Below are 13376 nucleotides of genomic sequence, written 5' to 3' on the forward strand. Positions count from 1 at the left end.
TTAATTGACCAAAACAAAGACAGACGTTCCAACACGTAATGCACATTTTCAAAGTAGAATATCTGACTTCAGCATTGTTTTTTAGACAAACAAGAGTGTTCACTTTACATGTTTCGTAAATATCTGCAAACATATTACAGTATTTTTATGATTTAGAGGAGTCAAAAATCTACATACGGCACATTTAATAATATATTAGCAAACATTGAACAGTGATCAATAAATGCTGTGCAAGTACTGTTCATTATTAGTTCATGTCACCGAATAAGTGAACTAGCATTAACTAATAAAACGTAAAGTGTGATCAATGATTCCGATACACTTCAAAGAACCGAACCTGAATTAAAATCCTGGCCATATAACACCCTGAAGGACCCTAAGGTCAGACGGACTCTAATATTTCAGATGCCTTGAGATATATTTAAAATAGGTCACTTTTGATGACCAGATATATAACGTCTATGATGCTGGGATGAAAGCACACCCAGAAGCTCAGGCCAAATGTATTACCACATAAATTGAGCTCTGATTCCAGTCCAAACACACAGAAGCCTTTAATGAAGAGGATCGACTCTGATACGGCATCTTTTTAAGCATTTCTCATATGCGGCAGAGCACAGACTGCCGAGATCTCAGCTCATTTGGATTGATCCGAAATGTCAAGTGTTTACATAATCTCATACTGACTCTTTTCCTTGTCCTCCCACAAGCAATTTCTCTCGGTCTCCGTTGCCCATCAAAGTCTGTTCTTTACTAGAAACTCAATGTTCCTTCCGAGATAAAGCCAACAAAGCAAGAAAGCAACAGTACTAGTGCAGTATGTGCTTCTCTTCCATCACAACTTCTAATATCAGAGAAAGAATCACAAAATTGTCTGTCCCTGCAACACGAATATTAGTTTATCGCCATTCACTTCTTGCACAAACCACGATTCGGTATATTCAATAGAAATTGCAGCAGGTTTATTTATGCTTTTTTGACATGCCTATCATTATAAATGACCATAACTTAAACGTTTTTTTTTGATGTGAATGATTTTTTGATCAACTGAACTGAACAAAAGTAATGAGTTGCAAAATTGCAAAACAGTTGACTTGCAAAATTGTAACCATAAAAGAAATGCAAGAACATTTAATCTAGCCGCAATAACACCAATAAGACTTTCTCCAGAAGAAAAAATATTATAAAAAATACTGTGAAACACTCCTTGCTCTGTTAAACATAATTTGGGAAATATTTAAAAAAGAAAATGAAAAAAATCTAATGAAAAAAAATAAATAAAAATCACAGACCTAATGCCTGATTTGCATGGTGCTTCAGCATTAATGCTTTACAGAGGGTGTGTCTGAAATTAGGTCTAACATGATCATCATAGCAGCGTCAGCCAATGAAATTGGTCCACAATCGGCTACTGTCTGAGCTGGTGTATTTGCATAAAGCGATCTGATTGGCTGAAATGTCCATTGGTGCTTAAAAAGTTGATTCCGAATTTCTGCAGTGAGTGGGGCATAATAATGTTGACTTCAACTGTTTTTTGAGATATTCAGTTCAATTTCAATAGGTGAAATGAATAGATCTGTTCGGAAATAATTCAAAATATTAGATACATTGGGATAATTTAGTAAGGGAGTGATCGCACTAAACATTGTCTGCATTAAGAGGGTTTTTTTTTTTACTAATGGCAGCGAGTGTTTTGCGTGCTGCTTATGTACCCTGCACATGTGGCGTTTTAACCACCTGCTACACCTCGCATTTTTGCCAAAGTTTGCTGTGCACTTGTAGTTGAAAAAGTGAACTCCGAGCAAAAAAGCGTGTTACATCATTTTTTTCATTCTTCAATTAAATTAAAACAGAGGCAGGGTTTCCGTTGAGGTGACTGCAGGGTTTGTGTTGTCAAGATGACTATGAAGACTTTTGAAGATAGAGGAGGGACTAGTGGTAACTGTTTCAAGTTATCCAAAACTGTATGACTTCACAAATCTTGAATATCCAACACAGGCTCATTCTGAAAACATTGTCCTATATACGTTTCTGTAGACCATAAATTATTTACCCAGAGGTACGTCTTTCTGCATTTAATTATTTTTAAATGAACACTACAGGGCGGTCTGACGCACCTTTTCGCACTTAGCAGCTGACCGCTTACCTCCGTTAGAACAGCTTTCCCGCTGTAACTAGTACAGTACCTTGCCTTGTACATCAGCAGACTTGAAACGCAGGGAGGAGTTGACCATGACGACGGGGTTTGATTCTGGTGAAGAACGGTTCCAGAAAGCAGGTAAGAAAAAACAGCATTAAAAAAACAAAAAACAAGTAAATAACAGAGTGGGAATATGGTAAAATCTGAAAACGTGGTAAAATCAGACAAGGGCTTTTCTTTTTCTGGATAGCTTTTAAAAATTGTTGGGTTTAGTGAAGTGGGTGAGAGGGTCAATCGATAAAATTGGTTGGGTTTAGAGAAGAAGGAGGGTGGGTCAGTAGATTGGTCAGTCAGTTAGTCATTCAGTCAAACAGTCAGTCAACAGCGGTCTCTGGTGGGCTTAAGCGAGAACAGCAGGCACGAATGGCACTCGCGAGACAAATTTGAGATCTCAAAAAGCGTACACAGGGGCCTCTTGTTGATTCGCAAAAACAAAAACTGCAAAAACTGCAAAAACGTACCTCCTATGACACATTTTGCATTTTCTAGAAATGTATATTTTCAGGGTGAATATCACGATATTATTAAATATTAAACTTTTACCAATATCAACAGCAACAATTGCGCTCAACACACAGCTGATTTAATCATTGCCTAGCAACATAAAAAAGACACCGCACTTCTTGTCTCATCAACAAAAAAGGCATTTGGTGCGCCTTGCGTTTTCAAAATAGAAAATCGCATTCGGTGTGATCGTCCCCTAAGAAAGTGAATTTACATAAAATGCAATAAACCAATTACAAACATTGATAAATAGAGCAGAGATTGACTGTATAAATAAAATACACAGTGAATATTCATATTTATATGCATCCATTCATTCATTCTCCTTCAGCTTAGTCCCTTATTCATCAGGGATCATCACAGCAGAACGAACCGTCAACTATTCCAGCATATGTAATGTAATGTAATGTAATGTGTGTTCAAATAGCGCATTTATTGTGTATGGCCATACACCCAAAGCACTTTACAATCATGAGAGGGGTCCCTCCACACCACCACCAGTGTGCAGCCTCCACCAGGATGATGCGACGGCAGCCACAGGACAATGGCGCCAGTGCGCTCACCACACACCAGCTAATGGTGGAGTGAAGAGATATGCGTTATGCAGCGGATGCCCTTCCAGCGGCAAACAGTACTGGAAACACCGATACACACTCGCACTCATATATGGCCAATTTAATTTACCCAATTAACTTATAGCACATGCTTTTGTACTGTGAGGGAAACCAGAGCACCCTGAGGAAAGCCACACAAACACTAGCAAAATTCAGAAATTTTATACACACATGTAAAATAACACTGTTATGGTCCTTATTGTACATTTAAACACAAATAAGTCAAATCTTTCTTAAAGAAATGTATTTTCTTATGCCTGAATACTTTAAACTTGCTTGAAATCCTCACACAGGCCCTAAAAAACACTTAATTGATCAAAGTTTTGTTAACTTCACGGTCAAACTTCATTGCAATGACTCCACAAATCACGAGTGGTTTGAAATTTGGCTCCTGGTCAATTATAATACCAATTCGACACTGCAGACCCTGCCATGGGACTATCGAGGATGCGCATATTGCGATATCAATGCTGAAACGATACATTGTGCAGCCCTACTGTAAACTATGCAAATACTTGAGTCTGTCTATCTCTCTTTTTGTATCACTGCCTCAACAGATACACTTGTTCTTGTTTTGCTTAAGTGGCCCAGAGAGTCCCTTTGGCGCTTTTGCCTCATCACAGTCTGCTAGAGCGAGCGACGAAAAACAAACTAATTATTTAAACACAAAAACAGACCGAACAAAAATATCCATTTAAAACGGCACCCGATTACTCCAACTACATTTCCCAGCAGGCCTCTGCCTCAATGCACCTTCCTGAATCAACACATGGATTTCTGAACAAACTCTCTGACCCACAGCAGAGGAAAAGGGAACGAAGAGGGAGAAACTAAAGGATGGAAGGAGGAAACAGACAGTAAAGTTGTATGTTGTAGCCTGTACACCTGTCGCATCAACAAACAGGCAGTGTTGTCAAACGCTTGGTTGAGCACTACAGCGGTGAGTGGCTCTTTTATAAACACATGACGCAGTGGTGCATCGCCTGCGCGCCGATATTGTATGTGATAAACGGCCCCAGCGTGCCTTCAACACAAAAACACCATCTGTGGCTCCAGTGAGAACACACTAACACACACACACGCACGCACACAATCTCAGCCAAGAGAGCAACAGGTATCTGTCTGAGCTTTGCAGTTTAACGTCTGTGAGGTTTGAGACTGACCTGAACATCTAAAAGTAAAATTAAAGAGGCCATATGCGACCCTGGACAACAGTTAGGGCTGCATGATAGTAGGAAAATATCCGATACTATTGTTGAGAATTGTGATAACGATATTTCTTACGATATATTATTTCTAAGGTGGCTGAGAGAGCTTAATAGCTGTAATTCAGATGTGCTCCAACATTAGGCACATTCAAATCAAGACTAAAAACACATCTGTTTAGCTGTGCCTTTACTGAATGAGCACTGTGCTGCGTCCGACAGATTGCACTATATGTTTTTCTCCTCTTCTTCATTCTTTTATATCACATTTTACCTGTTTTTATGTTTTTTAATCAGTTTTATTATTATTATTATTATTTTACTTGTTTCTTTTATTCTTGTTTATGTAAAGCACTTTGAAATGCCACTGTATATGAAATGTGCTATATAAATAAATTTGCCTTGCCTTGCCTTAATTAAAAATAACAAAAAAACACATGAAATTTAAAAAAAACGCCAGCAAATAAAAAAAAGATCCTCTGACAGCATTTGCACAGTAAAAAATGCAGTGTTCCACACGATTCAGCCATGTTGTCCCAGCACAAATCAGTTAATTTAACTGAACACTTTTAGCAAATTTATATGAATTGAACATACAAAAATTAAGTTGTGCCAATAAAATCTCAAGAACTTTGTTGTTTTAGCTTATTTTTACTAAGTAGTTTGACCAAGTAAAAAAAAAAAAAAAAAACGACAAAATAATAGGTGCGTCTGAAATCACTTACTTCCATCCTATATACAGACCCCTTAGGTTTTCACGATTTCTTTGGGATTTTTTGCAGTCATTTGTGGTCAATTTTTCAACTATATATATACAGTTGAAGTCAGAATTATTAGCCCCACTGGATTATTAATCCAGAGTTTATTTTTATCCCCAATTTCTGTTTAATAGAGAGAAGATGTTTTTTTCAACATATTTCTAAACATAATAATAATAATTATGTTTAATAATAATTTGCACCACAGGATATCTAATCCAAACTTTGCGTTGACTTCACATGTAAATCACTCACGCTTCATTTGCGTCTTCTTATTGCACATACAGTACATCACGTGCGTTGTGTATACCATGTCTATAAATCACGTAAAACAATAAATTGTAAACTGAAATAAATTAAATTTGATTATGTAGTTTGGATTTGGATTTTTTAAAATGAAATTACTTACTTTTTTTGCTATTATTTTGTGTTTAATTAGGAATTTTGCAGGATCGCAAAATTTTGCCCACTTTTTGTTGATTTTGCGTCGTGGAATCACAAAAAACAAGGGTGTCAGTATATAGTACACTAAAAAGCATGCAGAGTAGTATGTCCAAATTCATAGAATTTCAAAAAACAGCATGTGAGAAGTACCCGGATGACCTAATACTTTCGGCGAGGTTCTGAAGAGTGCATCCGATGGACACTGTGCTATAGCATGATGCACCACAAGCGAATTGATAAATAGGAGTGAAGCAACTGATGCTGGTAGGTCACGTGATGTTGAAAAAATGGCAGATGTAGTACCTCAAAGTTCCATTCATACTACAGACATTTATACTGTATAGAATGTACTTTTTTTTAAAGGTCGAGCAGTTTGTTTAAATTAAAATGCAGTATACCTACTGAGTAGTAGGCAATTTCGAAGTCATGTTGTTTTCTGAGTACTCTTATAGTTCTCCAGATAATAATGTATGTAATGTCTTTGTCACTGCTTAGAATGCTAATATATAAAATAGTTTATTCTGCTTTATGCTTTATTCTGTGTAATGCTGTGTTCACACTAAACCCGGATGAAGCATCAAGCGCAAGTGGTTTAAATGTTAAGTGAATGCAAAGATGCAAATAGACATCCAGCGGCAAAATTTGCATAAATGAGGCGGTGCGAATGACGTGATTTACACAAATGAATCAGTGCAAGTTGAGTGTTTTGTGCGACTTGCTTGAGTTGGAAAATCGGAACTTCAGTGATCATTTGCGCTGCGTTAACCAATCATGAGCTTACTCTTGTAGGAGTATGAGTAGATGTTAATAAAATACAATTAATGGGGTTGTTGTGGCTAAAAGGGATACAGATTCAGTCGGAAGTTAATAAGAATTATTTACAAATTGCAGAAATAATTCTCACTAACTTCCAGCCAAAGCTGTATCCCTTCTAGCATCAATCACGCTAAAGGTGAGGCTTTGTAAACACAAACAGTTGATACCGGCTTAGTTTGTGCCATTTCAATCTGAGAGCGAGTCACATTCTGACCAAGATTCTGATAATCAATAAGATCCATCGTAGCCAACCTCACAAGTTAAATGTTTCACAGTGTTAAGTTTTTCATCTCCATGAGAAAGCAGCAACTCTCCGATTAACTAAAGCCCTGTTTTCTTTATTTTTGCGTATGCCTTTGGGTGCCATTTAGCTAATATTTTACATTGTGACATATACATTTGCAGAAATAATATCTGGACATGGATCAATGCACTCGCAAAGTGCAGATCCGAAGCAGTGCTGTCTGGTAGATAGAATAAATCACTTTTGTGGGAGACAATGGCTTTGTCACTTGGCAGATCATATAGATAGTAAAGTAATATACTGTATAAGATACATCTTGCATCTTAAACAGGGAAAGGAAACAAAAGAACAAAGCATTACACTAGATCACAATGCATATTTGACAGGTAAGCTGATAAATGTTGCAAATATACTGTCCTAATGCAAAAACAATCATTGCATATTGTCAGCCATTCAAAAGTATAGTGGGTCTAACTTTTTTTGGCAAGCAACATTCATTCATTGATTTATTTTCCTTCGGCTTAGTCCCTTATTTATAAGGGGTCACCACAGCAGAATGAACTACCGACTATTCCAGCAAATGTTTTACACAGCGGATGCCCTTCCAGCTGTAACCCAGTACAGGGAAACACTCACACACTCTTGCATCCACACACACACACACACACACACACACACACACACACACACACACTCATACACTATGGACAATTTTGTTTACCCAAGTCACGTACAGGGCATGTCTTTGGACTTTGGACTTAAACCAGCATCTTCTTACTGTGAGATGGCAGTGTTTACCACTGAGCCACCATGCCGCCACCACTGATTCGCTACAGCTTTTTCGGGAAGCTCTTAAAAGCATGAAATGGACTTATAATGTTACCCGACGGATGCTTTTTATGTCAAAGCTCGGGCTGTGGAGCGTTTGAGACTGTGGACCATTCATTTTATTTTTCTTCCAATTTATTTTTTTAGGTGACAATCCATTAGAAAAGTAAAAGCACATCTCTATTTATTCGTTTCAAGATTTGAGGCATTATTCAAGTCCATAATGGCAGCAGCACTATTAGAACTCCTATTTAAATGTAAGACTGATGCAATTTTAGACATTAAAATCTACATTTAAAGGTAATGTTATAAAAAAAGTATTTTTGACTTTCCTCCTAATGACTTTCCTTCAGCAAGAATGCATTACGTTCATCAAAACTGACATTAAAGAATGATAACTACAAAAAATATATATAGAAAAATTAATTAGGGTTTCGAAGGCATGGATTTTCAAGGATGGAGTAACACATATAATTCTTTATGTCTTTATGATTATTAATAAAGTTGAATGGGACTAGATTATATTATGACATTAGTCCCTTTTCAGAGTAAAACTGGAATAATATGTGTTGTTGCTTTTTCTGTATGCCAAATGATTTGTTTCCTCATGATTAGGCCCAAACGGAATCTGTGCGTGCAGAAATCTGCAGATTTTCAAAGATTTTTAGCCCATCAATGAGTCTATGTATTTACTTGTGTAAATGTGTGTAAATTTATATTCATTCGGTTTTTAAATTAATTTCACTAATATTATTGTCATATAATAATATTAATATTAAAATGTTCATGTGAATTAAAGCAGGTTCACAACAGTTTCCATTTAAACATTAAGCAGTACAACTACATTCAACATTATTGATGTACAAAATATTTATTTATTTTCAAATCATGAAATTGACTTATTTAGATGACATGGCAGTGAAGATTCAGATTTTACACCGAAATTAATTTTAAATGCATTAATATTAATAGAGCAAACAGTTTTATTTTAATATTACCATTTTTATTGAATAATTGCAGCCTTGTTTGGTAAAAACTTAAAACTGCACACCCCATACAGGGCTTTTGAACAGTGGTACACATTTAATTTCATCTGACATTGACATTTCTATCATAATCTCCATGAGCCTCCAGGGCTTTATGAACCTACAGCAGGGAAATCCTGAATTACATGATGAAAAATCAAATTAACTTCATAATAAACCATGTGCCAAACTCTGATCAATAGCAGACAGCAGACAGCAGCTTCAGATTCCTCATGAGGACACAGAGACTTACCATTCGGACTTTCCTCATCAATGGTGACGATAGTGGCAGGCGGACCCGATCGTGACAATTTACACTCTGTCAGAAACAGAAAGAGAAGGAAAAACAGTCAGACTTAAATCTGCACACAACACATTACTGTTTGTTTATAATCATATATTTATTTTTTATACACTGAAAAAAATGTTTGCTGTTTTTCAAACTACTTATTTAAAATAAGTTAAAACAACTTGATTTTTTGGTTTTTTTTGGCACAAATTAATGGTTTTATGTTCAATCCATCTAAATTTGTAAAAAACTAATAAGTCAACTTAAATAAAGCTGAATTGAATTGAACTTAATTCATTTATGTTGTTGCAAGACAAGTTGATTGTTTGGAACCCAGCATTTTTTATATATTCTGGGTTGTACACAATCAATTTGTGTTAAGATAACATGAACAAATTAACTTATTAGTTCATTTTAGTTCCATAGCTTCTGAGAATCCAAAAAGGTCGAAATGTTTATAAATAACGTTATGACAGCTTTTTTACCATAAATATATGATTAAAATGCCTCTTATTACTGTTATGAAATAGCTTTATAAAAAGCAGGAAATGTTCAGGGGCCAATAACATTAACACATTGAAATGGTTTATAATAGCACATAAAATAATGTACACTGTAAGCTATAACTTAAAAAAAAAGTTTCGAACAAATCATTTAAGTCAGTAATCTGTTCGTCAGGAGAGTCACCCAAATGAATAATCTGTTTTAAGTAAATCGTTTGAGTCAATGATTCAATTATGCATTTGCTCAACTAATTGAATTTGCAGTTTTGAAAGAATCAATTCTATTAAAAATAAATTAATCAATTATTAAGACAGGGATTTGCTGCCATGCTGATGGTTTCTAAATGCATAAATACATAAATAAACAAATAAAATGCATAAAAATAAAATGCATTATTAAATCAATAAATAAATACATAAATAATTGCATAAATAAATTAATTAATAAATGAATGAATGAACACAATTGAGTTATCATAAAAATAACAATAAATAAATAAATGAATGAATAAATGAATTAATGAATGAATAAACACATTTGAGATATCATAAAATAAATAAATAAATAAATAAACAAACAAACACATTTGATATAAAAATAATAAATTAATAAATAAATTAATTAATAAATAAATAAATGAAGACATTTGAGATATCAAAAAATAATAAATAAATAAATAAATAAAATACATAAAAAATAAAATGCCTAAATAAATGAATAAATAAATAAATACATAAATAATTGCATAAATAAATAAATTAATAAATGAATGAATGAACACAATTGAGTTATCATAAAAATAACAATAAATGAATGAATGAATGAATGAATGAATGAATGAACACATTTGAATTATCATAAAAATAAATAAATAAATAAATAAATGAACACATTTGAGATATCATAAAAATAATAAATAAATAAATAAATAAAATACATAAAAAATAAAATGCCTAAATAAATGAATAAATAAATACATTAATAATTGCATGAATAAATGAATGAATAAATAAATAAATAAATAAATGAGCACATTTGAGATATCATAAAAATAATAAATAAATAAATGACTGAATACATTTGAGATAGTATAAAAATAATAATTAAATAAACAAATAAATAAATGAATAACCCCCCCAAAATTTGTACTTTTTATTACCTTTTTCATATAAATCATATAGTGGTTAGTAAGGTTAATATTTGTATCAATAATACATTTGTGCGCAAACTAATCAACAAATCTTTTCTTCTCAACATAATTTAAGTTTGACACCCCGATCGATATTTTAAGTACAGAACTGTTAAACGACTTTAACAGGTGAATGTGTGGAGAGTGGAAAAAAGATGTGAAAGGGGAAAGAAAAGCAGTCTTACCCTCATAGTGCCAGTCTGAGGGACGTTAGTGTCAGCAGCAGAGAAAGGAGAAAAGAAGAGAAGAAAAGGAAAGATACATATGAGAAGACAGCCAGACAGAGAAACACAGAGAATTGTGCACAGAACAAGGCTGCGTGCCATTAGAAATGAAACGACAATGCCTTTAAAGTTCAAGCCGAAATTGCAGAATTTGAGTAAACGAGAAAATAAAATGTTATTCAAAGATATTTAAATTCAAATCACTCTGAATAAAAGCCTCTGCTGAATGTCTGAATTTTGAGTCTGTGTGAATAATCAATAGATGTTACAAGACCACATAAAAATGCTCAGTTTATTTAAATTTAACCCTCTGGGGTCTGAGGTGATTTTGGGACCCCTAAAATGTTTTGACATGCCCTGACATTTGTGCTTATTTTAGCTACTTAGCACATAGCATTGGCCAACATGTATTGTTTTGTATTCAGCACAAACTGTGCTACAATAATATATGGGAAAGATGGATGTACATGCTTGCGTTTTTTTTTTAGAAAAAAAATATTGTAGGTGGTTATTGAGTTTTGGATAACAAAATGTAGCTGGAATAAGGTCCAAAAACACACTGAATGGGCCTGAATAAGACTTTTAAGTAACCAGTATTGTAGGTAGGAATATTTACTTCACAATTTTGTGAAAATTATTCTGTTCTCTAATAAAAAAAAAATAATAATACAAAAAAAACATTACAATTAAGGGTGCTCATTTTGCCAAATTTTCCCAACCTAAAGCCGCAGCTGGTTAACCGAATATTAACAGTTAACCGGTCAGACAGATATTGAATAATCTTAAAATAAAAAAAAAATGAATTGACATGTCTATTTTGTGTGACACGTTAAAAAAAATTTGTATTTTAAAATATTGATTTATTTTAACATGGGATTAACAGCATAGAGAACAACAGAACACATTGATACACCTGCAGAGTTTTCCAACAGCATAGAAAAACAGAATAAACAAACTAAAAATAAGAATAATATAAATAAATGTCTTTCCTAGATATTTTTCACTTAAATTAAAAATTTAGATTACAAAAAGAAAACACTGACTGAATCCTCTTTAAGAACTGGCAAAGGCTGTTTTTCCCAATCATGTTTTTCTTTTTTTTTTCTTCTTTTTTTTTGTCCACCAGTCTCATTTGGTGAGGTTATTAATATTCATTCATTTTCTTTTCGGCTTAGTCCCTTTATTAATCAGGAGCGCCACAGCAGAATGATCCGCCAACTTATCCAGCATATGTTTTATGCAGCAGATGCCCTTCCTGCCGCAACCCAACACTGTGAAACACCCAAACACTCTTGCATTTACACACACTCATACACTATGGACAATTACACACTCATAAACACTCTTTCACATACATACACTGTGACCGATTTAGCTTATTCAATTCACCTATAGCACATGCCTGTGGACTGTGGGGGAAACTGGAGCATCCGGAGGAAACCCACGTCAACATGGGGAGAACATGCAAACTCCACACAGAAATGCCAGACCCAGCCAAGGCTCAAACCAGCAACCTTCTTGCTGTGAGGCGATTGTGCTAGGGTAATATTTAACTAAACAAATTAATAAATGACTATAAAAATAATATGGTTGTTAGACTGTTGGACTTTTTTGTGTTGTCAATATGCTCATGTTTATAAAGGCCTACTGTTGTGTGCGGAACGTTTGCATATTTTTAACCACCTCCAAAGATGCTGGTAATGTAATTTTGGGGGTCGCAGGCTGAAAAGTTTGTAAACTCCTGCAACAGATTCAAATGGTGAATAACACTTATTTGTGTGACCAAAATCAACAGAGTATTCGTAGTGTCTTTTGCACTGATAAAAAAAAATGCCAATCACACTGGTGTGATCTGGCATCCTTAGAGGAATTTGATGTAAAGTCTAGCATTTAACATTCCAACTGTTAAATAAAAAAATATATTGTCATTTGTTTTGATTCATTGCAATCTCTTTATTCATCGACATCTGAAAACATGTTACTTTTTTGTTATTCCAACATCTGAACAGAAATAAACATTCATTGTCAAAGCTAATGTTACATTAGTGCTTCTAAACTTCTGAAGTGAACTTCTCTTATCGCCTGTACTCAGTATCTTTGCAGTGCAATTCAGTGCCTTTCTGTACCTCAACATTACAGTAGCACATTTATTTTACTGGGAGACCATTACACAGCAGTCTATCTCAATCTCACACACACACACACACACACACACACACACACACACACACACACACACACACACACACACACACACGCACGCACGCACGCACGCACACGTACACGTACACACACACGTACACACACACACACACACACACACACACACATCAATGCTGTCACCCACACATCAATTAGCTTTAAGTGTCTGAGACGAATCACCTTACACTGAGTCACGAGGGCAAGAGATGCCAGAGTACACACATACACACACACACACACACACACACACACACACACACACACACACACACACACACACACACACACACACACACACACACACACACACACACACACACACACCAAACA

At 34.6% G+C, this 13376-nt stretch overlaps 2 protein-coding genes across 6 annotated transcripts in view; one reads left to right on the forward strand and one right to left on the reverse strand.

Annotated features, from left to right (window-relative positions):
* pcdh15a (protocadherin-related 15a) overlaps positions 1 to 13376 on the reverse strand; it is a 406352-nt gene that overhangs the window by 290073 nt on the left and 102903 nt on the right. For 3 of the 5 annotated variants that reach the window (XM_087277644.1, NM_001441700.1, NM_001012482.2), the window contains 2 exon segments: positions 10806 to 10820; positions 8892 to 8957 (listed from right to left, as the gene is read on the reverse strand). In XM_087277644.1, the coding sequence (XP_087133770.1) occupies positions 8892 to 8957; positions 10806 to 10820 (81 nt within the window). 5 annotated transcript variants of the gene reach the window in all.
* The window catches only part of LOC147841173 (uncharacterized), a 40108-nt gene that overhangs the window by 15658 nt on the left and 11074 nt on the right, over positions 1 to 13376 (forward strand). The window lies entirely within an intron of this gene.

This window comes from Danio rerio, chromosome 13 (genome assembly GCF_052040795.2).
Source record: "Danio rerio strain M-AB ecotype USA chromosome 13, GRCz13ab, whole genome shotgun sequence".
Taxonomy (NCBI): domain Eukaryota; kingdom Metazoa; phylum Chordata; class Actinopteri; order Cypriniformes; family Danionidae; genus Danio; species Danio rerio.